Source organism: Marmota monax, unplaced genomic scaffold, assembly GCF_021218885.2.
Source record: "Marmota monax isolate L192 unplaced genomic scaffold, Marmota_monax_Labrador192_F-V1.1 WCK01_AAM20220418_F8-fsc00003, whole genome shotgun sequence".
Lineage (NCBI taxonomy): Eukaryota > Metazoa > Chordata > Mammalia > Rodentia > Sciuridae > Marmota > Marmota monax.
Genome location: NW_026694084.1, coordinates 28,519,368 through 28,544,647, shown reverse-complemented (window position 1 = coordinate 28,544,647; position 25,280 = coordinate 28,519,368). Strand labels below are relative to the sequence as shown.

At 34.2% G+C, this 25,280-nt stretch overlaps 1 protein-coding gene across 2 annotated transcripts in view; it reads left to right on the top strand.

The window, feature by feature from the left end:
* Positions 1-24,739, top strand: part of Atad2 (ATPase family AAA domain containing 2) — a 60,712-nt gene extending 35,973 nt beyond the window's left edge. For both annotated transcript variants that reach the window (XM_046464868.2, XM_058585711.1), the window contains exons 14-28: positions 3,690-3,849; positions 4,661-4,751; positions 5,513-5,827; positions 6,120-6,249; positions 6,555-6,741; positions 8,050-8,235; positions 11,265-11,400; positions 12,529-12,725; positions 13,249-13,408; positions 15,408-15,530; positions 15,627-15,770; positions 18,448-18,843; positions 20,645-20,778; positions 22,367-22,495; positions 23,220-24,739. In XM_046464868.2, coding sequence (XP_046320824.1) covers positions 3,690-3,849; positions 4,661-4,751; positions 5,513-5,827; positions 6,120-6,249; positions 6,555-6,741; positions 8,050-8,235; positions 11,265-11,400; positions 12,529-12,725; positions 13,249-13,408; positions 15,408-15,530; positions 15,627-15,770; positions 18,448-18,843; positions 20,645-20,778; positions 22,367-22,495; positions 23,220-23,264 — 2,533 coding nt within the window. In that variant the 3' untranslated portion in view covers positions 23,265-24,739. The remainder of the gene's footprint in view (positions 1-3,689; positions 3,850-4,660; positions 4,752-5,512; positions 5,828-6,119; positions 6,250-6,554; positions 6,742-8,049; positions 8,236-11,264; positions 11,401-12,528; positions 12,726-13,248; positions 13,409-15,407; positions 15,531-15,626; positions 15,771-18,447; positions 18,844-20,644; positions 20,779-22,366; positions 22,496-23,219) is intronic.
* Positions 24,740-25,280: the final 541 nt, after the last annotated feature.

The following is a 25,280-nucleotide window of genomic DNA, read 5'->3' as shown; positions in this document are numbered from 1 at the left end:
GCTTTTAAGGGAAAATTTCTCATTTTAAGAGAAATTTAGTTGACATTTGCCCGTAAATTGATGGAACTTGAGACTCTCATGTTAATGAAATAAGCCAATCCCAAAAAACCAAAGTTGAATGTTCTCTGTGATATGTGGATGCTGACACACAATTAGGAGTGGAGGGAGAGGGAATAGAAGTTCATTGGATTGGACAAAGGAGAATGAATGGAAGGAAGGGGGATTAGAATAGGAAAGATAGTAGATTGAATTGGATATAACTTTCCTATGTTCATGTATGAATACATGACTAAAGAAATGTCACATTATGTACAAAATGAAAGAATGGATTCCTAATTAGGATAAGTTATACTCCATGTATGTATAATATGTGAAAATACTGTCTGGCTGGGGTTGTGGCTCAGCGGTAGAGCACTGGTGCGCTCGCTTAGCACATGCGAGACCCTGCATTCGATCCTCAGCACCACATAAAAAATAAATAAGTAAAATAAAGAAATTGTGTCCAACTACAACTAAAAAATAAAATATTAAAAAAAATACTGTCAAATATATCTAAAAAGAAAAAATAAATTAAAAATTTTTTAAAGAAATTTAGTATACTTTTTTCATGAAGTTTTAAAATATAGAGTAAATGTTTTGTTAAATTAAGCTTTCTTTAGAATTTAGCACATTAAAGATAATTAAATTATATTTTATATCTTAGTAATGATTTTGTAGAGTAACTCTACTTAGTAATTATGTGAATGTCATTAGAAAGTAAGATCAGCCTAACAGAGAGAATACTGTAGACAGGGTCTTACTAAATTGCCCAGACTGGTCTTAAGCTGCAATCCTCTTGTCTCTGCTTCCTGAGTAGTTGGTTAGGGGTATGCACACCATGCCAGGCATAAGATGAACTTTTTAAAAAAATATTTCTAGCTGTAAGTGTAACAATACCTTTGTTTATTTACCTTTTCAGTTAGTTGTACATGAGTATAGAATTCATTTTTACGCATTGTACATAAATGGAGCACAACTTCTTCCTCTGGCTGAATGTGGTGTAGTGTAATCATACATGTATATAGGATAATGATATCTATCTCATTCCACTGTCCTTCTCCTCCCCACACCCCCTCCCTTCCCCTCATTCCCCTCTGCACAATCCAAAGTTTTATTTATTTTTATGTAGTGCTGAGGATCAAACCCAGCGCCTCACACAAGCTGGGTAAGCACTGTAGCACTGAGTTACAACCACAGCCCAAGATAAGCATTTTTTAATAAAAAGGAGGCCTAGAAACAATCACAGTCCAGTATCAATTAAGTATCTCTAAGATACTAGGACTCAGAAGAGGTAGCAGATTACAGTACTGAACCAGAAAATAACCCAGACAAACCTAGAACATCTTGTAATCCCTAAATCAAGAAAACAATTGAAGAATATTTAGATCATATAAGAATGATATAGTAATCAATTTTGTAGGATCTCTAATTTGCCAAACATGGGACAATTTGAGTATCAAAAGTAGTAACTATGGGCTGGGTTGTGGCTCATTGGCAGAGTGTTTGCCTCCCACATGTGAGGCACTGGGTTCGATTCTCAGCACTACATATAAATATAAATAAAGGTCCATCAACAACTTAAAAAAATATTTTAAAAATAACTATAACAGATTGAAACACATCAACTACAGAAAATCATTAATTTTTAATGATCAATTTTCCTCTGAAAATTGATAAAGGTAAACATTTCTTTTTCCTGTCCTATGTAGATCATAATTCAAGATAATTTAATAGTTAGCAAAGTAACAAGTTTTTTTAATAGGAAAGTCACAGCTAATAAATGGGGAAGGAATAATTAAATTAGAAAATCATCATTTTGCTGCTTATTATAAAATAGTGCATTCAGACCTGTGATTTTTAACTAGGGGGAATTTTTTTTTCTTCCCTTTCTAGAGAACAAATGTCTGGAGACTTTTTTTTTAATTGTAATAGTTGGTTGGGGTTGATTACTAGCATCTAGTAGCTGAAGACCAAAGATGCTGTTAAAAATTCTACAGTTCGGGGCTGGAGTTGTGGCTCAGTGGTAGAGCGCTTGTCTCACACATGTGAGACCCTGGGTTTCAGCCTCAGCACCACATAAAAATAAATACGTGAAATAAAAGTATTGTGTCCAGCTACAACTAATAAAAAAAAAAAATCTACAGTTTACAGGACAGCTCTCCATAGCTAATAATTTTGTGGCTGAAAATGTCAGTAGTGCTGAGGTTGAGAAATCTTGATCTACACAATAATTATTAACTGCTAGAAGGGTAATAATTGATAAAAAAAAGTTGCTAGGAAAAATTATGTTGGATAGAGGAAGCTAGTAACAACTCATCTAATATCAAATTCACTGGTTGATCATAGGTGGGAAGCTGGTATCATGTGCCTCCCACAATGATTTGATAGAAATCACATGGAATCTTCCTATGAAATATGTTCTCACATATAGTTTAACCTCAATGTATTAATCTTCCAAATATAACTATACAGTTTACAAAAAATATGAAACTCAAAAAGACAAGTTAAATGACCCCTTCAGGAAGCAATTAGCCCAATCTAGAATTTGGGAAGGAAATTCTGCAATACACATGACCTGGTGTCTTCAACAACTAAATGTCTTAGAGGGGGAAAAAAGGTGAGGGGTATAATGGAAACTATTAAGGATTTGAGGGTCTAGTAATGGAATGTTTGTAGATCCTGTGTTAAATAAATCAAAAAGAAGAAGATACTTAGGAGGGGCTGAGCTAGATCAGTGGTACTTTCCTAACATTCACCTGGCCTTGGATTTCCCAGCACCACAAAAAAAGAGATACTTAACTGAGATAATTCGAGAAAATGAATATTAGATGATATTAAAGAATTATTGTCATTTAATTTTAGGGTAATGATATTGTGGGGTGTTTTAAGTTTTTATCTCTTGGTGGGTTTTTTTGTTTTGTTTTGTTTGCAACACTGGGGATCAAACTCAGTGGGCTGTACTACGAGCTACATTCCCAACCCTTTTTATATTTTATTTTGAGACATATCCAGACTGGCCTCGAACTTGGGATCCTCCTACCTCAGCCTCCTGAGTTATTGAAATTATAGGCATGCAGCCAGCAGATATTTTTTTCTTTTTTAAAAACTCTTAGGTGGAGATAAGGAATACTGGTGGTTATTGTTCATGCTGGAAGGTGAAGACATGGAGATTATTGTGTTAACATCTTATTTTTTTATGCTTTTTTTCTATATTCTCCTTTATTTTGGTGTCTTTTTATCACGTAGTGTGTGTGTGTGTAAAAGGGTATGTTTTTAGATAATATTTGTTCTGCATGGAATAACTAGTACTCTCAAGTTCTTTGGTGAAATTAGGCTTCATGAAATGACTTCTAGGATTCATTTGTAGTGCTCTAAAGACCATCTGTTTTCTATTAATTTCAGTTCCTTTGTGCCATTTATTATGTTATTTTACAGGTATAGCTCAGTTGGTATAGTGCTTGCCTTGCATGTATAAGGCCCTGGGTTCAATCCCCAGCATCCCCCCCAAAAAAAGAAAAAAGTAACTAGGTGCCCTGAGAAAATTTGTTACTGTTTAATGCATTAAGTCTTATCAAAAGAAGAAATATTATTGAACGATATATATTCTGTGTTCATAGTATTGATACCTTCTCTCTTATTTTTAAATTTAGTTCAATTGTTTCCACCCTGCTAGCTCTTATGGATGGTTTGGACAGCAGAGGAGAAATTGTAGTCATTGGTGCTACCAACAGACTAGATTCCATAGACCCAGCTTTACGAAGACCTGGTCGCTTTGACAGAGAATTTCTTTTTAACCTACCTGATAAAGATGTAAGAGTTTAAGTCACTCAAATTTTGACAAAATATGTTGCTTTTTAACTGTTGACAAATTCTGATACAGTAAAAATCTGAGGGTTCCTGAGTTGCATATCATGATATTATCAAATGATATTTTAAAAGAACTCAAGTGGGGAAAATTTTTTATTCTTTTAAGTATAACGTGGGCCCTCTAAAATTCTTATTAAAATTTTTTAATTTAGTGCTGGGAATGTAGCTCAGTTGGTAGAGTGCTTGCTTTGCATTCACAAGGCCCTGGGTTCAGTCCTCAGCACCAATAAATAAGTAAGCAAACAAACAAATAATTTTCAGTTTAGCATCACCTTTGGGTGTGGTTTTGTTTCATTGGCTTAATGAGCTGTTGTCTTTACTTAATTCATTAACCTTGGCTTTTTTTGGAACACTATCATATTTGGGATCCTAACCAGTTATTTGAAAGCCACTGAAAGCTTTTAAGACCACATAAGAAAATATGGGTAGAGCTCTCAGTGCTCTCAAAGATAGTTCTTAATGTGTACTAAGGTGAAAAATACTTTGGTACTTATTTAATTTCTCTCATTTACATTTGTGATGACTATAACTTGGGCACTATGTATGCCTATCTGTTTAACAAAGAAACTGATTTCTTAAACTCTTACAAATGCATCTTTTTTCTCACTTTCACTGTTTCATATATCTGTTTATACCAAGTAGTGATTGCTTTAAAGTTTTTGATAACTAAAAGGGGACTTAGATTGAAATTATTTTAACCTGAATAGCAATTCATTATTATATTTCTACATAATTAAACTATTCTTATTCATAGGCTCGAAAAGAGATTCTAAAGATTCACACAAGGGATTGGAATCCCAAACCACTGGACGTATTTCTAGAAGAATTAGCAGAAAACTGTGTTGGTAAACATTGTTTTAAGCTGTTACAAGAAATGTTACATTCATTAAAAGGATGGAACAAGTTGTGGTCTTGCAAAGTTATATTTTTAAAAAACAAAGTTGTGTTTGTTCCTCATCTCTCATTTGTGTCATATTTTCATCTCTAAGGTCCTGAATGATACTTCACAAATGGACCTTGGGGAAGTTTGAGAGTGAAGTTGACAATAATAATAGCTGCCCTTTACTGACCATTTACATTTTCTAGTCATCCTGTTAAGCGTGCGCTCGCTCTCTCTCTCTCTCTCTCTCTCTCTCTCTCTCTCTCTCTCTCTCTCTCTCTCTCTCATCTCCACACACACTGTATATTTTTATATATATAAAATTTTATGTAATTTCCACATTAGTCCTGTGAATAAAGAAGTATTGTCTTCATTTTACAGATGAAAAGTATTTGCAGAGCATGATTCTTCAAAGATCACACAGCTAGTAAATAATAAAAGTAGAATTTGAACCTAGTCTGATTTTAAGATTCTTTCTCTTGACTCTTAGCTTTACTTAGTGCATGTATATTTCACTCAGAAGTTGATTGATTTGTTGATGGTTATTACCGCCATATAAGGTCACTGCATGAATGAGCAATTTTAGTCTTATTACTCTTAAATAGTTTGCTGGTATATACCTAGCCTGATTTTTAATTTTCTTTTAACCATGACCGTGCTAATAGAGTTTTGAATTTGTTTGCTTTCTTGCTTGCTTGTTTATTTTTTCCTGATTGTTTTGAATAGGATACTGTGGTGCAGATATTAAGTCAGTATGTGCTGAAGCTGCTTTATGTGCTCTAAGACGACGCTACCCACAGATTTATACCACTAGTGAGAAGCTGCAGTTGGATCTCTCTTCCATTAATATCTCTGCTAAGGATTTTGAGGTAGCTATGCAAAAGATGATACCAGCCTCCCAGAGAGCTGTGACATCACCTGGACAGGCACTGTCTGCCATTGTGAAACCACTCCTTCAAAGTACTGTTCAAAAGATCTTAGAAGCCCTACAGAGAGTATTTCCACATGTGGACATGAGAACAAATAAAGCATTAGATTCAGGTATAAAACTTGGTTGACCATTAAAAGTTAGTTTTCATAATCAGTAAAACTAATGTATTTCGTACATCCCATAAATGTCTCTTTGTAAGAGTCTTGAAAAAAATTTGGTTGAACTTTATCTATTTGAAGAAAATTTACTTCACAGATTAACCTATTTTAAGTTTATAGTGCATTTTTATTTACTTTATGTTCATAACTACACAACTAAAAGATTTCCTTGAAGTTATGCTGATTTACTAACTGTAGCATTATGTAGTGAAAATTTACTAACATCCAGGTTTTTGTTTTATAGATATTTCTTGTCCTCTGCTAGAAAGTGACTTGGCATACAGTGATGATGACATTCCATCAGTATGTGAAAATGGACTTTCTCAAAAATCTAATAAGGCAAAAGAAAATTTTAATTTTCTTCATTTGAATAGGTATATTTTCCTTTCAAGTCAATATTTTTATATGAATTCTCTAAAAATAAGTTAGATTTGGTTGACAAAAGATACTAACTAGTCTGTTTTTTATTTAAGTTAAAATACCAGAAGTTTTTTTGTTGCTACCTCTGTCACTATATTCCTAAAAATCTATGATTTGGTTGTTATCAGAAACTGTGTGAAGCATGTACCTGAGATTGGACATATAGGCAACACTTGTGAAAGTTTATAATTGGTATATTGGGGGAAATATTTAAACTATTATTTTTTTCTGAAACACAGCTTATTAATCATTCTTTCAGAAATGCTTGTTACCAACCTATGTCTTTTCGACCAAGAATACTGATAGTGGGAGAACCAGGATTTGGGCAGGGTTCTCACTTAGCACCAGCTGTCATCCATGCTTTGGAAAAATTTACTGTATATACATTAGACATTCCTATTCTTTTTGGAGTCAGTGCTACATCCCCTGAAGAAACATGTGCACAGGTAATTTGTTGTTGCCCAAGCAAATAAGCTATAAAGATAAAGCAGTCTTCTAGAAACAAGGTGTGGGGTTTCTTTTTTCTTTTTTTGAAGAGAGAGAGATTTTTTAAATATTTTTTTTAAGTCTTGGCGGACACAACATCTTTGTATGTGGTACTGAGGATCGAACCCGGGCCATGCCATGCGAGCATGCCACCGCTTGAGCCACATCCCCAGCCCGGGTTTCTTTTTTCTTTTTCATCTCTCTGATTTCTATCTTCATGTTTATGAAATAAAATTGTGCCTGTTGCTCAGTTATTAAAGAATATAGGTTTAAATATTAGTTTTACCATTTATTATCTTTGTGATCTTAGAAAAGTAATTAGCTCTTTTTGCCTTGTTTTCCCCATTTGGAGAATTATGAAACTTCAGTTAATATTGTGAAAATAAAATAATTACAAAATATTAAATACAATGATTGTTTCTTAGTAAGTTCTTCTATTCTGAAGTTTTTGCTATTTTTATTTATTCATTGTTTAAATACTTTTTTAGTTGTAGATGGACATAATCTTTATTTTTATTTATTTTTATGTGGTGCTGAGGATTGAACCCAGGGCCTCACACCTGCTAGGCAAGTGCTCTGCCACTGAGCTACAGCCTCAGCCCCTATATTTAACTTTTTAATATAAAAGTATTTTATGTTGTGGGACACAGTGGTACTCACACTCTGAAGGCTGAGACAGAAGGATTGCAACTTCCAGACCTGACTTGACAACTTAAGGAGACCCTGTCTCAAAAACTAAAAAGGGCAAGGAAAGGAAAAGGGATGAGAGGAAGCAGGGAGAGTACTAGGGACTGAATTATAACAAATTATATTCCATGCTTTTGTAATTAAGTCAAAATTAATTCTGTTGTCATGTATACCTAAAAAGAATCAATTAAAAAAACCAAAATATAGGAAATATGCATGTGGATGAGAAAAAAAGGGTGGAATCTGGGGGTATACCTCAGTATATCCTGTACTCAGCCCCTGTGCTGAATCCCTAATGGGGGGTGGTATTTTATACTCTTTGTTTAACCTTCATTACCATAAGAGAAAAGACTTAAAAGATATCTTGCTGTTTTCTAGTTGCTTGAAGCAATTGTTTCCAAAATATGCGACTTTTTTTGTAAAATACTTAGAAACGGGATTGTAGGATTTAGGAGATGAAGCATTTTAAAAACTGAGTTTTTATATGCTGATTCTGGGAAGTTTAACATTGTTTCAGGCTAATGGAGCTAGCATTGCTAATATGTCAACTCTCATACTGAATATAATTTTTCTCCTATTAGATGATTCGTGAAGCTAAGAGAACAGCACCAAGTATAATATATGTACCACATATTCACCTGTGGTGGGAAATAGTTGGACCAACACTTAAAGCCACATTTACCACATTATTACAGAATATTCCTTCATTTGCTCCAGTTTTACTGCTTGCAACTTCTGACAAATCCCATTCTGCTCTACCAGAAGAGGTAATTTGGGGGAAAGAATTATCCTTTAATTCTTTGTACCAAATAACAATTTATTGTAAAATTCCAAGTGCTATAGAAGTAAATGAAATGATAAGAAAAAATTTTCTGTTTGGCCTCTGTGCTAATAGGATGGAATGGTATATGTGTGTAATAAGGAAACATAAATTTGTTCTCTTACAAAAATGATGTTACATGATCATAATATTCTGCTTTATTCATCTATCAGTATAGTTTCTATATTTAATACTTAAGCCTTTCCCTTACTGCACCCCCCACCCCATAGCAGGGATTGAATCCAGGGCCTTGTGCATACTAAGCTAGACACGTGTTCTATCACTGAGCTACACCCCCAGTCCTTTTTTATTTTTATTTTTACTTTTTTTTTTTTTTGTAGTTGTAGACAGACAGAATGACTTTATTTTACGTATTTTTATGTGGTGCTAAGGATTGAACCCAGTTCCTCACCCATGCTAGAGAAGTGCTCTGCCACTGAGCTACAGCCCCAGCCTCCTTTTTTTTCTTATCCTCTTTTAGGGTTTGTTTGTTTGTTTGTTTGTTTGGTGGTGGTGGTAGAAATCATACCCAGAGCCTCACACATGCGAAACACTCAGCTGCTGAGCTACATGCCTAATCTAGAGTTTTGTTTTATTTATTTATTTATTTAGTACCAGCGATTGAACTCAGGGGCACTCAACCACTGAGCCAAATCCCCAGCCCTATTTTGTATTTTATTTAGAGACAGGGTCTCACTGAGTTACTTAGCACCTTTGCTATTGCTGACTCTGGCTTTGAAATCGCAATACTCCTATTTAAGCCTCCCTATCCATGCATCACCGCGCCTGACAGGTTTTATTTTAAGATCAGGTCTTGCTACTTCCCAGACTGGACTTGAACTTGTGATCCTGCTGCCTCAGCCTCCTTAGTAACTGGGATTATGGGGCTGGACACAATGAGTAGCGCACATCTGTAATCATAGCTAAGGCAGGAGGATCATAAATTCAAAGCATACCTCAACAGTTTAGCCAGGCCCTAAGCAACTTAGTGAGAGCCTCTCTCAAAAAAATTAAAAGGGCTAGAGCTGGGGCTCAGTGATAGAGCGCTCGCCTGGCATGCATGAGGCACTGGTTTTGATCCTCAGCATCACGTAAAAATAACAAAATAAAGATATTTTGTCCACCTTAAACTAAAATATATATGTGTATATATACATAAAAATAAAAAGGGCTGAGATATATCTCAGTGGGTAAAAAGTATCCCTGGGTTAAATCCCTTGTCCGTCCTCTACCCGCAAAAAAGCTGCATGGCTTTTTCATTTTCTTGATGTACTATGGCATATTAATCTAGATTCCTGTTGATAGGTATTTTGACTAATATCTGGGGTTTTTAAAATTTAACTTTGGGTGAATATTCTTGCATTTTAATTTGCATGAGCATTACTATGTGGGATTTTGTTTGTTTTTAGCATCAATTCCTAGAAGTGGAATAATTATGGCTAAGTGAAAGTATTTACACTTAAAATTTTTTACAGTACCAAATTATCCTCCATATATATGCCAATTGGAACACTCATATAGTGAACAAAATACATGATTTTTCTGCCTGGAATACTCTCCTATTTGCATGATATGGTCCTTTATTTTTCTCAGGTCTCTGCTTAAATATCATCTTCGACGTCTTTCTTGATCAGGCTTCCTCAATTATAATAATAGTTTCTCTGCATATTATTCACTTTTCTATTTCCCTGCTTTATTTTTATCCTTATCTGCCATTAAATTTTAATCTGTTTGACTATCCTACTAGACATTACAGCTCATTGAGGTCAGGGACTTTTTTCTACCTGTATATCTACAGAGCATATAATATGTTATAGGTGTCTGTATTTATTTTTAAGTAATGCTAGCATTTTCCTCTTTTATGTTACTTATTTATATTTAAAAATGGAATTTATTGTGTTGCCCAGGTGAGCCCCAAACTTGGCTCAAACCATCCTCCTGTCTCAGCCTCCCAGATAGCTGGAACTATGGGCATGTGCCACTATGCCTGGCTTGTATTTTTTTTTTTTTTTTCTTTAATGAATTTACTAAGCATTTTTTTCCATACCTTTGACAAAACTGTTTGCTTGGTGTTTAAAACATTAGTATAAAGATAAATTCGCATACTTGGTAATTTCTCATCATCTCAAGTAGAAACCTTACCTTTTAAAGTCCTCATTCCTTCCATTCTGTACCCCTGGTAACTTGTTATACTTTCTGCCTCTACTTTTCTCATACTTTATTTATTCTAGGTAGTTTATATAAGTAGAATATCAAATACAATGTTTATCTGTTTCTGTCTTAATTCACTTAGTATAATGTTTTCAAGGTTTGTCTGTGTTGTACCATGTGTCCAAATTATTAAGGATGAATAATATTACATTGTATATGTTATTCCATTTATCTGATGGTGGACATTTTGGTTTATCTCCACCTCTTGGTTTTACAGATGATAATGCTCTTATGATTATTGGTGTACAAGTGTCTGTTGGAATATATATATATATCTCCTAGGGGAATTGTTGGGTCATATCATAATTCTGTTTTAACTTTATGAGAAACTATCATATTCTTCATAGTGGTTATACCATTTGTATCCTTCAATACATAAGGTTTTTAGTTTCCATGTCCTCACCAACACTTGTTATTTTTTAGCCTTTATTCTTAGTAAACAACCACTCAATTCTTAGTTCTCACTTTGAGTTGTGAAAGTAAATTAATTGATTTCACTGGAACTTTTAAAATATTATCATGTCAGTTACTATATAAATTGTTGTTTGGATTCTTGAATTTTAAAGAAGATCCTGTGTTTCTTAGTTCCTAATCTGTTGCAAACACGGTTTATACATAAATTCAGTATAATTGGAACGACTTGTTTTAAAAAATCATTTTTATATTTAAGTTTTAACTAAAATAGGTGTTAAACAATCATTATGTGCATTGTATAGGGTTCATATATGTATATTTTGTATATATTGCGTTTATTTTCTTTTCAAGGTACAAGAATTATTTATCCATGATTATGGAGAGATTTTTAATGTCCAGTTACCAGGTAAAGAAGAACGGACAGCATTTTTTGAAGATTTAATCTTAAAACAAGCTGCTAAGCCTCCTATATCGAAAAAGAAAGCAGGTTAGAGTTAATTTATAATTTTGAGAAAGTGGGAATAAAATATCAATTAATGGTCATTGATGTCTATCTAATAGCTCAGGCTCAAAATCTCAGTCATGAAATTGATGGATCTACTGCTTAAAAACCTATTTTTAGCCAGGTGAGGTGGCACACACCTGTAATCCCAGCCACTTGAAAGGCTGAGGCAGGAGGATCTCAAATTCAAAGCCAGCCTCAGCAAAAAGGAGGTTCTAAGCAACTCAGTGAGACCCTGTCTCTAAATAAAATACAAAATAGGGCTGGGGATGTGGCTCTGTGGTCAAGTGTGCCCGAGTTCAATTCTTGGTACAAAAAAAAAATCTACCTGCTAAAATGAACTAAAGTTCTTAAGCCTCCAGGGTGTTCCACAGTATATACACCCAGTCTGCTTCAAAGTTCATTTCTGGTACTAATGTTCCTCCCCACATATACCACTACCTCTTCTTGTTATAAAACATCTTGTCTTGAAACTATACACAAAATATATTCCTGCCTATTCACTATTTCACTCATGCTTAATGTTAGTAATGCTTCTGTCTCATTTCAGTCTAAAGAGCTACGTGTTGTTGTTGTTATTAGACCTTCCCTAATTTATCCTGGCAAAATTAATTGTTCTTTTTACCACTAATACAACATTACAATAATATAATTATGTCTCTTACTTCTTTAATAAATTGCCAGCTTATTGGGGGCAAACCTTTTTTTTTTTTTTTTAATCCCAAGTATTCATTGTTTACCTGTTTAAACTTTTGTTTTGAAATATATTTCATAAGTTCAAAATTTAACTTATTAATATTAGAAGCTAATCAGATTTTCTTATAGTTAGAATATTATTCTTGGGAAATAATGCATTTTCAAAGTTCATTTAATAGCCTCTTAAATTATCTTCAAATGGAACAGAGATAATGACTTTTACAAATTAGCATTGCAAATTACCAGTTATTCTAAAGAAGATATAGTAGAGATTATGGCATACTTTTGTATTCCAAATTCCTAGATTCCTGACAGATGTAAGAAAACTCCCCAAAGCCTGGCACCACTTGCACTGAATCATTTGTCACCATCAATATTATAAAGGAGTAGTAACTAAAATCTTCCATTCCTGTGAAGTTTTGCAGGCCTTGGAGGTACTCCCAGTAGCACCACCACCTGAGCCAAGACCATTGACAGCAGATGAAGTGAAACGACTTGAAGAACAAGAAGAAGATACATTTAGAGAACTGAGAATTTTCTTAAGAAATGTCACACATAGGCTTGCTATTGATAAACGATTCCGAGTATTTACTAAGCCTGTTGACCCTGATGAGGTATTAGTTGGATCTTTGGACCAAATGTTTTCTACTCTATAATGCTTCATTGTGTGGCATTCATTTAGTCTCCTGCTACACCCTGTACTTGTCATCTCTATGTGGAAACATGTACTAAGTATTATAAGCACAGAGACTTTAAAGGGCTGTTATACATTTTTCTGCAGAAAACAGGCAGTTAACTTTTTTCATCCAACCCAAATGTTCTGAAAACAATTTGAAAAATGTCTTAATGCCAACTATTGCTGTGACCTACAAGGGTGAAAGTGAACTGAAGAGTAAGATCTTAAGTTGTCATTGAAGTATGAATGATGGTTGGATGAATAAAGAGGTATAGGGTGTTACTGGGGAATATCATTGCCTGAGAATAGGAGTAAGTACAAACAAACAGCCTTAGAGTCAAAGGTTTCATCACATTAGTGTATTATTCTTATGTCTTATTTTCTGTCCCCTGTATCACCTTGCTGAGAAAATTCTATGTTTAGAGTTAATTTAGTGATTTCTTCATTTGCTTGAATTTTAGGTTCCTGATTATATCACAGTAATTAAGCAACCAATGGACCTTTCATCTGTAATCAGTAAAATCGATCTACACAAATATCTGACCGTGAAGGACTATTTGAGAGATATTGATTTAATCTGTAGTAATGCTTTAGAATATAATCCAGATAGAGATCCTGGAGGTGAGCATTAGTGAATTCTTTTTAAGAGGGTGGTGTGGGGGCTACTAACAGTTACCAAGAGTTGTCAGGTGCTATTTATATTTGTATTTTATTTATTTACTTATTTGGTTTTTGGTACTGGGGATTGAACCCAGGTGTGTTAAATTGCTGAGGCTGGCTTTGAACTTGGGATCCTCCTTCCTTCACCTCCCGAGCTGCCACTATATTATAAATTTTTTACATTCACAATGCCATTTAATCCTCACCATAAATTTACACCATTCTATAATTGAAGAAGGTGAGGTTTAGAAAGGTTAAAAACATTGCTCAAGGTCACAACTGCCAGAAAGAGCAGAGATAGATTGAGGGAGTTTCTTTGTTGTGCTGGGGATTGACTGGGGCTTTGTGCCTGCTAGGCAAGCATTTTACCACTGAACTATATCCCCAGCCCCCCACACAGAATTTGAATGCACTTAATAACTACCTGCTATATATCCTCTAATGAGACAACAAAATTGCCTTTTTAGTTTTTGCATCAGTTTTCTTTCTCAAAGTAGAAAAATAGTTTAGAATAAAATAGATTTCAAAATATCTTTTTAAAGGTCTTTTAATTTTTATTTGAAAAGTAGCATGGTATAATACTTATTGACAGTAATATTTTTAAAAAATCTAAGCCCCATGTTTTCTTTATCCAAATGTGGATCTGTCAATACTGTAGATGTCTGTCAGAATTCTAATTGGTGGTGCTCATAATAAATTCTTTGGTATAGGAAACTACTAATAGTTCCCTATATAATTGGAAAGCTCACTCTTCTTCCAATTATCTACCCTGCCATCCTTAGGCTTTTCCTTGTAGTTCAGATCTTGGAGGTAAGTCGTGGGGAACAAGCTAGCAAGCTGGGAAACCCCCAATTGTAGGAAGAAGTTACACTGGAGGTGGGGGGGCTTTTCTCTTTCACTGCAGTCATATTGCTGCTGCTTCTGCGTCTCTTGTGGCACTCTAAAAATTATTTTAGACCAGTATTGTTCAAACTTTAGTGGGCATCACAGTCTCCTAAACGACTTCTTAACATACAGATTGATGGGTACCTTCACCTGGGTGGTTTTTGATTGTTTAAGTATATAGAGGATATGGGCCTAAGTGTTTGCATTTCTAACAAGTTACAATGTGATGATGATGATGGGTCCAGAAACCATAATTTGGGAAGCACTGCACAGACTGCCCTTTTCTCAGGCCCAAAAGCCACATTAGAAGGCTGAGACAATATTCTTTATAATGTTATTTCTATCATTCATAAAGGGAATAGTGTAGCCTATTGCCCTGGGAGAAATTTTGATCCTCGCATTTCAAATCAAGTACCTTGTATTCTGCTTTCTGCCTTCTGCCTCAAAGCTTAGTCAAGTTTATGGTGCTTATACTCTGAGCTTAGAATGTTTCAGTGTTTCCTGAGTTAGAGTTGCTATTTCATTGTTTATTTAGTTTCTCTGTCGTGTAGTAACATCCTCTGTATCTCTGCCAAATTTCTTTCACATTCCTGGTTCACAGATGATACTGACAGTCTTCCTTCTGGTTTTGTCATCATTGTTTAGTGTTGTTATTGACTTATTTTTCTGATATTTCAGAGAGAACTGAATAAGGCAGAGCAATAAATTTTTTTAGGTTTAGTCTGCTGTATTAAATTAGATGTCAGACCAGGAGCCATGGTGTATACCCCTCCCAAATCTGAGGTGGGCAGCCTCAGCAACTTAGTGAGAACTTATCTCAAAGTAAAAAGAACTAGGGATGTAGCTCAATGGTAAAGTGTCCCTAGATTTAATCACCAGTACAAAAAATTTTTTTTAAACCTACAAAAACAACAGTACCAGAAACAAACTAACACAATTCTAATAACTTGTATTATTTGTGGTAAAAAATAAAAAGGAATTATAATGGGTCCTAAGCCAAAAATGTTGAGATTTTTGTTTTGCTTTTTTTTTTTTAATGGGAAAATTTAAGAATTTGTTATCATTCAATTCTCAGATCGTCTTATTAGGCATAGAGCCTGTGCTTTAAGAGATACTGCCTATGCAATCATTAAAGAAGAACTTGATGAAGACTTTGAGCAGCTTTGTGAAGAAATTCAAGAATCTAGAAAGAAAAGAGGTAGGAAAATGATTTGGTACCAGAAAAAGACGTTTAATTAATTCTTTATGTAATTTTGAAATCTGGAAATCATTTGAAATTTCATTTGTTTATAAGGTTGTAGCTCCTCCAAATATGCTCCATCTTACTACCACGTGATGCCAAAGCAAAATTCCACTCTTGCTGGTGATAAAAGATCAGATCTAGAGCAAAATGAAAAGCTAAAGGCATCCAGTATTCCTGTGGCTTGCAGCACACCTGGTAAGTACTCTCAGGTAATTTTCATTTATGCAATTGAAACCTTTATAAGCTTCTAAAGCTGTTTATTTTCTCCTTGGTTTTATTTATTAATACAGGAAATTATATTGGTTTTACTAATATTAAGGCAACTTCACATTCTTGTTTAAATCCAGTTTTACAATATACTACTTAAAATCCCATCTCCTAAAAAAAATCCCATCTCCTTGTGAATTAACTTGATTTGCAACTGATTTACTATTAATCTGGTCTGTTTTCTGTTTTTGTTCCCTCTTATTCTTAGACTGTAACTCCATAGGACACCAACCAGAAGCCTGTGAGGTTTTTTGAGGCTCACCTCTTTGACCGGCTTTTAACTCCACTTTTTGTTCATTAAGCCCTATGAATGTCAGGCACTGCTCAGTTTTTTAGCCTCTCTCTGTATCATTTGCTTTCCCAGATTTTGACCTCATAATTTCTTGTTAGATCTCACGTGTGCACACGTGTGTTTTACTGGAGTTAGGACCTTCTCTTATTGTGTTGAGGGTTTGTCCACTAGAGGGAAATTGATTTGAAATACATAGTAAGCTCTTCTTTGTTAAATGGTTGGCAATGGGAAAGAGAATAAAAATGGAGTATCAGCAAGAGGCTTCCACTACCAGAAGGCTCTCAGTCATATCTACTTTAAGCAAGTCATTTTATAGAAATTGAAGGCATGGAAATTGGCTCCCTTCCCTTAAAGTGGTCAATCCCTAGGGTGTATCCCATAGGATTATGTATGTTACTTCTACCAAAAATACAAGAATGTTCAAAGAAGCAATCCTAGAAATAACTCAAATGCCTATCCACAGGATAATGAAAATATATGGATTATTATGTAACAAAATGATTAAACCTCAACTGTTTCAACAGTACAGATGACTCTCCTAAACTTTTAGATACAGATTTTAAGAAACATATATATTCATATTCAGAAATGGACAAAATTAGCTCATTGTGTTAGGACTCAAGATACTGTTTACCCTAGGGTGCTTTAACTAAAATGAGTATAACTGGAATGGTGACACATATTCTGTTAATTGATCCGAGTGCTAGTTACATGGATATGTTTCTTCTTTTTTGGTTCCAGGAATTGAACCCAAGAGCACTTAACTACTAAAGCACATCCCCAGACCCCCCCCCCCACCCTTTTTAAATTTATTTTTTAGTTTTAGGTAGACACAATATCTTTTATTTATATTTATGTGGCGTTGAGGATCGAATCCAGTGCCTCATGCATGCTAGGCAAGCATTCCACCACTGAGCCACAACCCCAGCCCCCTAGCCCTTTTTATTTTGTATTTTGAGACAGGGTCTCACTAAATTGCTAAGTCTTGCTAAGTTGCTGAGATTGGCTTCAGACCTGTGATCCTTCTGCCTTGAGCCACTGGGATTGCAGGCACCAGTCACATGGGTTTCTTCTGTTTGTGGATATTTGTGTACTTTATGTATGCATGTTATATGTTAGAAGCTCAAGCTAAACAAACCTGTGTAGCCCTTATAAATTTGCTTTTCTAAACTTGATGTGGTATACATGTATCCAATTCTGGACTCCTTATCACCTACTTCCATCTAAAATGTAAATAATCCTATCTTTTCCATATACATTTTGGTGAGTATGTTATCACTGGACAACATTTACCCTTGGGGTTGTTGTTTTTGTTTTGTTTGGATTTTCTTTTTCTTTTCTCTCTCTTTTCTTAAGAGATTTATTAAACTCATTTTTTTAAATACTTTTTTTTTTTTTTTAAGGTTTAGATGGACACAACACAATGCCTTTATTTTTATGTTGTGCTGAGAATCGAACCCGGGTCCCACCCATGCTAGGCGAGTGCTCTACCGCTGAGCCACAATCCCAGCCCTTCTTTGGATTTTCTTTTTTGGTTGTTTTGTTTTTTGTTTTTGGCTACTGGGATTTAACCCAGTGTTGCTTAACCACTGCTCACATCCTGAGCCCTTTTTATTTTTTATTTAGAGACAAGATCTTATCAAGTTGCTTAGAGTCTTGCTAAGTTGCTGAGACTGGTCTTGAACTTGGATCCTCCTATCTCACCCCACCCCCACCCCACCCCTGTCACTGGGCATGTGCTACTATACCCAGTTCTGTGGGTCACTTTTAATTCCTGCATCTTTATTGCCTCCCAACATTTGATAACTTCTAAGTCCTAGGAAATCTACTTCCCTGATACCTTTCAAATTTATTCTCCATTTTTCCTTTATCATTTCTACTACCTAATTTTTATCTCTTCTCCCCTGGACAATTACAGTGTGATTATACTGCATGTAGTCTAGAAAAATACTTAATCTCTCTGTACTTCAGCTTCTTCATCTATAAAAATGTAGCAAACTTCATTGAGTTAAAGTGAAATTTCAATGAATTTATATATATATATATAATATCAGAGAGTCATGTCATTGCCCTCGTTAAAGTTATTCAAGATTCTTAATAGATTCAGGATAAAATCTAAACTTCTTAGACTTTCTTACAGGTCACTTTATGATTAGATCTTGTACACTTCTCCACCTTATCATGGTACTCCACTTTTTATAGACCATACAGCATCTCAGTGGGGTTGTTGTTGTTGTTTTCTCTTCATTTCTTAAAATTAGGAAATTTTTTAAATGCTCTTTTATCTTTTTTTTTTTTTTATATTCTTTGAAGCTCAATTAAAGAGAAAAATTCGCAAAAAGTCAAAGTGGTACCTAGGCACTATAACAAAGAGAAGGAAGATTTCTCAGGCAAAGGATGATAGCCACAATGCTATAGATGACAAAATTGAGAGTGATATAGAGGAAACTCAAGATACAAGTGTAGATCATAACGAGACTGGAAACACAGGAGAGTCTTCTATAGAAGAAAATGAGAAACAGCAAAGTGCCTCTGAAAGCAAAAGAGAATTGGGAAATAATAATTCAAGTACTTACAATATTGAGAAAGAACTTGAAGAATCTAAGAATGCTACCCCATCTACAGAATTGAGAAAAGATAAGGTTGTTTGCAATGGAGATCCTTCTAACTCTCAGATAATAGGCATTTCTGATGAAAATGAGGGAAAAGGTGAGTCTCAATTAATAGATGTTTCACCCAAAGTTCCTACTCAGACAGTTACATATCAATTGCTTTTTGTTTGTCTTCCATAGTACAGGTATTAAGCTAGTTAGAAAAATGCTCTCTTTACTTGCCTTTGAGCTGCTAAATCACTGTTATCATAACTGCACTTTGACAGCAAACAGACATGGATTTGAGCCTCCAGTCTATTACCTATAGGGTAGCTTTGACATGGAACAGCATACTTTTTTGTTTATCTTATTGCTTATCTGCAAAATTGGGGTAGATAATTGCTGGGTAGTAAGATATTTTGAGGATCAAAAAAATTAATTCAGGGGCTGGGGTTGTAGCTCAGCAGTAGAACACTTGCCTAGCACCTGTGAGGCCCTGGGTTCAATCCTCAGCATCACATAAAAATAAGTAAATAAAATAAAGGCATTGTGTGGGGGCTGGGGTTGTGGCTTAGTGGTAGAGCCTCGCCTAGCATGCATGAGGCACTGGGTTCGAACTTCAGCACCACATAAATGTAAAAATAAAGATATTGTATCCACTTAAAACTAAAAAATAAATATTTTTTTAAAAAATAAAGGCATTGTGTCCAACTATACCTTAAAAATAAATAATTTTTAAAAAATAATAATTCATTTGAAGCATGTAGCTCAAGGCCTGGCTATGCAGCTTTAATATCCTGTCAGGAACCCCTTTCATTTTTAAGCAAGATGAGCACTTTCCTAAGATTCTTTCAGAGTGTTATAAAATAAATCTTACCCACACTCATCATTTTCTATCTTATTGTAAAGACCAAGATTATTTATATTTGTTCTGATGGTTCTTCCCAAATTTTCCATTTAGAATTGTCTTCACTTGAATCTTCTTGAGCTTTTGGCAGTAGATTTGTTTGATTTTTTTGGAAACCTAAACATTTAGTGATACAAAACCAAAATTTGTTAAGGGTCAAAATTTATTTTGGTCAAAACCAAGAATTGACTAAGGTAATAGGATTAGGGTTTTTATTAGTGACTTATACACAGAAGGTTATTACTTTTGAAGAGCTTCCTCAGTATGAGTTCTAATATGAGTAATCATAGAAACAGTGGACAAGGATATTTTTTTGTATGTGGTACTGAGATCAAATCCAGGGCTTTTTATGTGCTAGCCAACTCCTCTACCCTGAGCTACATCCCCCATCCCTAATATGAGTACTTTAAATGTTTAATCTTTGGGTTGTATAATTTAATATTTTGCTTTGGGTCAAAGTTGTTTTCTTTTTCTAACATCTTTTTTTAAAAGGCCACTATTCAAAGGAAAAGGTACTTGCTTATATTATATATCAGGACATCTAGGTCTTGTGCTAACTTTTAAAATAATTAGGTATATGGCCTTAAAAAAAAAAAGTTTTTTCACGAAACTCTCTTGATCTCATTTTTCTCATCTATCAATGAGTATATTTTTCTGGATCAAGGATCAGCAAACTTTTAAAGAGCCAGATACCAGTTAATAAATACTTTATAGGCTATGTAGAGATCTCTTGATCTCTGGGTCACAACTGTTCAACTCTTCTGGGAAAATGACATTGATAGTAGGAAAAAATGGGCATGGCTTTAGCTTAATAAACTTTTATTTACAATGGCAGACTAAATTTGACCCATGAGTAGTAGTTTAAAATCCCTGTTTTAGATTATTGAGGTCCCTCCCAGTTCTTAAATATCTGTGCCCAAGCAGAAGATAGTGTATTTACTCTATCCAGTATTTATCTAAGGCATTATTATGTCTGTGGATCAAATAATACTTGTTTACTTTTTCATTCTAGAAATGTGTGTTCTGCGAATGACTCGAGCTAGACGTTCCCAAGTAGAGCAACAGCAGCTCATCAGTGTTGAAAAGGCTTTGGCAATTCTCTCTCAGCCTACCCCCACTCTTGTTGTGGACCATGATCGATTAAAAGTATGTAATCCTTTCATTGTGCATAATAATCCCCAAATGCTAGATTGTAGACTAGTAGCTGGCTAATAGGAATTGCATGGGAAACTAAAACCTTTTCTTTTTTGGATACAGGGGATTGAAGACAAGAACACTCAGCCACTGGGCCATATCCTCAGCCCTGTTTTGTATTTTATTTAGAAACAGGCGCACAGCACAGCGCCCAGCCACTAAAACCTTTTCTTTGATTTAGCTACAGCTCTTTTCCTTCCCAACTACCAAATTCTGATATAATTTCAGGTTATTCATTGCTGTTTCTTTTGCCCTATCTATTCCCCTCAATTGGGTTTTCATCTTCACTGCTCTAATAAAATGACATCCTCATGGTGAATAATATTTGCTATTGTTAAATTGAATTCTTCCTGCTCATCTGTAACATTTGATGCCATTGGTAACCCTCTTTCCTTTATTGTGTGTCCTTAAACTACCCTTACCTTCAGCTTCTTTATGAGTTTTTCAGAGTTTACCTTTACTATTTTCCCTACGTTTTTGTACTCTTGGATTAGTCATCACTTTTTTTCTATACCTTTATTTCTTATTTATTTTTACATGGTGCTGAGGATCAAACCCAGTACCTCACATGTGCTAGGCAACCACTCCACCACTGAGCTACAACCTCAGCCCCTAACCATCACTTTTGTAAGAGTGATCATATCTCTCAAATGTTTTATCTTGACATTCCAAAACAGCAGTCCTACCTCCCCAACTAACAACTGGGTGGGTTGCAGTTGCCTTAACATCTGAAATAAGGCTGGTTTATTGCTCTTTCCCTTCAAAAGACAAAAAAAAAAGTGCATCCCAGTTCCAACTTAATGTATTATTTTGGCCACATTTCAAGTCTGAGGACATTGAGATTTTATGTTGTATTAAACTATATGCATGTATCAAAGATGCTGTAAGTACAAGGTGAATTTACTATAGAATATTTTGCATGAAAACATTGGTTGAAGATGACTAATGTGTTGTTTTATAGTTTTGTGGGTTTTTTTTTTTAATATACTTATCTACATCATTGTTCCCGTACCTTGTTGTTATGACCATTACTTAAGACCTTTTCAGTTAGTTTTTATTTACTTAATTATAACGGCATAGCCTGGTAGGACCACACTTGAAGAATTAAATAAATCCAGTGAGTCTACCATTTCAGTCCCCCAAAGTGTTAAGACAGTCACCATTTATATAGGTTGTTTGTTTAGGTTCTCATAATGGAATTAATTATGATATATAAAATATGCTGCAAAAATGTTACCTTTTTTCCTATTATTATTAATTTGAGGTAATTTTTAAATTTGTCTGTAGAGGTTTATGACTAGAATTGAAATTGGCAGCCTTAGCTATAGTTTTTAGAATAGGAGTTGCCCAGGGTAAAGGTCAGAACCACAGAATTGTGATAGAGTTATACAGCCAAATTTCAGTGCCAGAGGCTGCCATCTCTCAAAAGCCTTGATCTGCCTTCTCTGTCTTGTATCATAACAATTCCCAAAATCTTCAGAATTAAGTATCTCATCTCAGAATTTGTCTCCTATATGTAAACACTTATATTTTTATTTAGAATCTTTTGAAGACTGTCATTAAAAAAAGTCAAGAATACAATATATTGCAACTGGAAAATTTGTATGCAGTAATCAGCCAGTGTATTTATCAGCATCGCAGAGACTATGATAAAACAACACTTATCCAGGTAAACTACTGAGTCAAAGTTCTTTTTAATGCCTTTTTGTTATATAATCCATATATAAGATGGCTAAAGATTTGAGGCTGGGGATGTGGCTCAAGCGGTAGCGCGCTCGCCTGGCATGTGTGCGGCCCGGGTTCGATCCTCAGCACCACATACAAACAAAGATGTTGTGTCTGCTGAAAACTAAAAAATAAATATTAAAATTCTCTCTTAAAATAAAAAGATGGCTAAAGATTTTACTTAACAGGTTGTAAGAATTTAACTATTTTTAATATGTGGATAATGAATTTCTGCGTATCAGTAAGTTGTTGTATTTTTTATCTGTAACTTCTTTAATAAACAATAAATAATAATAATAAACAATGAATTTAGTATCAGTAAAACTGAAAATTCCATTTTGCTGTATTTTAATGAAGTTATGTGGCTCGTTTTAAGATATTTAAAGATAGACTTACTTGTCTCAATCTTATAGTACTTACATATAATTTTTTGAATATAATGTCAGATGAACTTGTCTTAGACTCATTTCAAAGGCATTTATTTAAATAATGAAGTCCAATCCATGAAAATAGTTTGTGACAGTTTTATATACTAAATTAAATTTTTATTAACACTGTCAGATATTACATAGTTATTAATATCTCGAGTTTAATAATAATAATAATGAAATTGTTTTAGCTTTTCTCGTATTGAAACTTACTGTTTTTCCTTCCTACCCTTTATATAGAAAATGGAGCAAGAGGTAGAAAACTTCAGTTGTTCCAGATCATGATGTCATCATATCAAGTATTTTTTTTATATTCAGTTCTTATTTAATAGACTTGACATATCTGCATGTCCAGATGCAAAGATTTCATTTTGCATCTTTAAGATTAAAATAGTTAAATATTTAATTTTCCTATTTATGTACATGTGTAAGATAACCAATGAATATTGGAAGTTTGTTTGAACAAAGCACTGTAATAATAGTAATAGTTGAAGTTTGGCCAACTCTTAATAAAGTTATTTTGATACATTTTATGGCACTTAAAATAGTGACATGGAAATTTTTTGTATTAAGCACTTTTACCTTTCCTAAAAAATAGTTTATTGTATCAGACTAGAAAAGTATCCATTGTTTCTTTGCTTCTTGTTATATTTGTTTTCTTTTTATGTTTTCCCTTCTCTACCTTTAGCTTCCTTTGCCCAATTGTTCATTTAGCTCAAGTCATTGTTTGCAAGGAGGCTGCTCCATGATTCTGTACTTGACTATCAAAATTATTGTTTTTTAGATAAGCATTTTGATAATTCTAATTTGGGTTAATAAAGATTTTAAATATTTTTGTTTAGTTTTATGATTATATACATAACAAATGTATTAATAACTACCTGATGAACATTTTTTTTTGATAGCATAAAGTTTTTATATTTGAAAGCTTTATATATTTCTGCAATTGCATTTAGGTTATATTCTGTAGATACCTTTTATGTACAAATATATGAATATGAATATAAATTTTATATTTCTGATACCAAAAAATACATTTCTTTCTTAAAGTTAAAACTATTTACCTCCATACATATTCTTTTTTTGGAAGATGAGTATTCTAGTGTTAGTTTATAAAATAGTTTCTGTTAAACCCTGTTCAATGGGAGAAAAGAGTAATCTTCCATTTAGAGATGTTAGATTTTTGGTGGTGGTGGTGGTGGTGGTGGGTGGTGGTACTGGATGAATCCAGGCCGTTGTGCATTTCTGGCATAAGTTCTACCACTGAGCTATGTTCCCAGCCCAAGATTCTGAATTTTAATACAGTTCAAAATTGAGCTGCCTCTTGTTAACTGTTTTCTGGATATTTAAAGTACTCTAAAACCAAGTAAGTTAGCCAGGCATGGTGGCACACACCTGTAATCCCATCTATTTGGGAGGCCAAGACAGGAGGATTGCAAACTGGGGGCCAACCTGGGCAACCTGATGAGAACCTGAGTCAAAATTTAAAATTTTAAAGAAGGGTTGGAGATATAATTCAGTCGTAGAGGGCCCCTGAGTTCAACCCCAGAGCGTAGGGCAGAAAAACTTTTGTTAGATACTTTAATTAGTAGATAGATAAATGCTAGTCACTGAGAATATTTAAATATGTGTGTGTTGCTGGAGATACACATATACTCATTTTTATTGAAGTTTATTGTAACTTTTCCAGGTGTATCTTTTAGTTCTAGGATTTCATTTTGTGTGTATAGTTTGTGCAATAAATTAAAAAGTGAAAAGTCCTTGCCAAATCTGTCTCAGTTTCTTCAGTATTTTAAAACACTAAAGATAATTCAGTACTAAACACGAAGAAAGCTATTCTTTCATATATTACTGTGCATAATTTAAAATACTGTTGATCTGTCCAAAATGGTAGCACCTACCTGTAGCACCAGCTACTCGGGAAGCTGAGGTAAGAGGATCATGTAAGCCTGTGAGTTGGAGAGAAACCTGGGCAACACAGTGAGATTCTGTGTCAATCAATCAATAAAATGCTGTTGAATCTGGAATGTTGATATGTTGTGTGTTCTTTAGAAAGACTAAAATGCTTATTGTTCTTGTTTTTTTCATGACATACTGTTTGCAGATTCTGAAAGTGATAGTTCTACATTCCTATGTAGAGTTTGAAAACCCTGATGAAATTGCAAGGTTAGATATATTTTTTAATATATGTGTGTTTGTATATATATTGAGTTGTAGTTGGACACAAAACCTTTATTTTTATGTGGTGGTGAGGATGGAACCCAGGGTCTCGCATATGTTAGGCGAGTACTCTGCCACTGA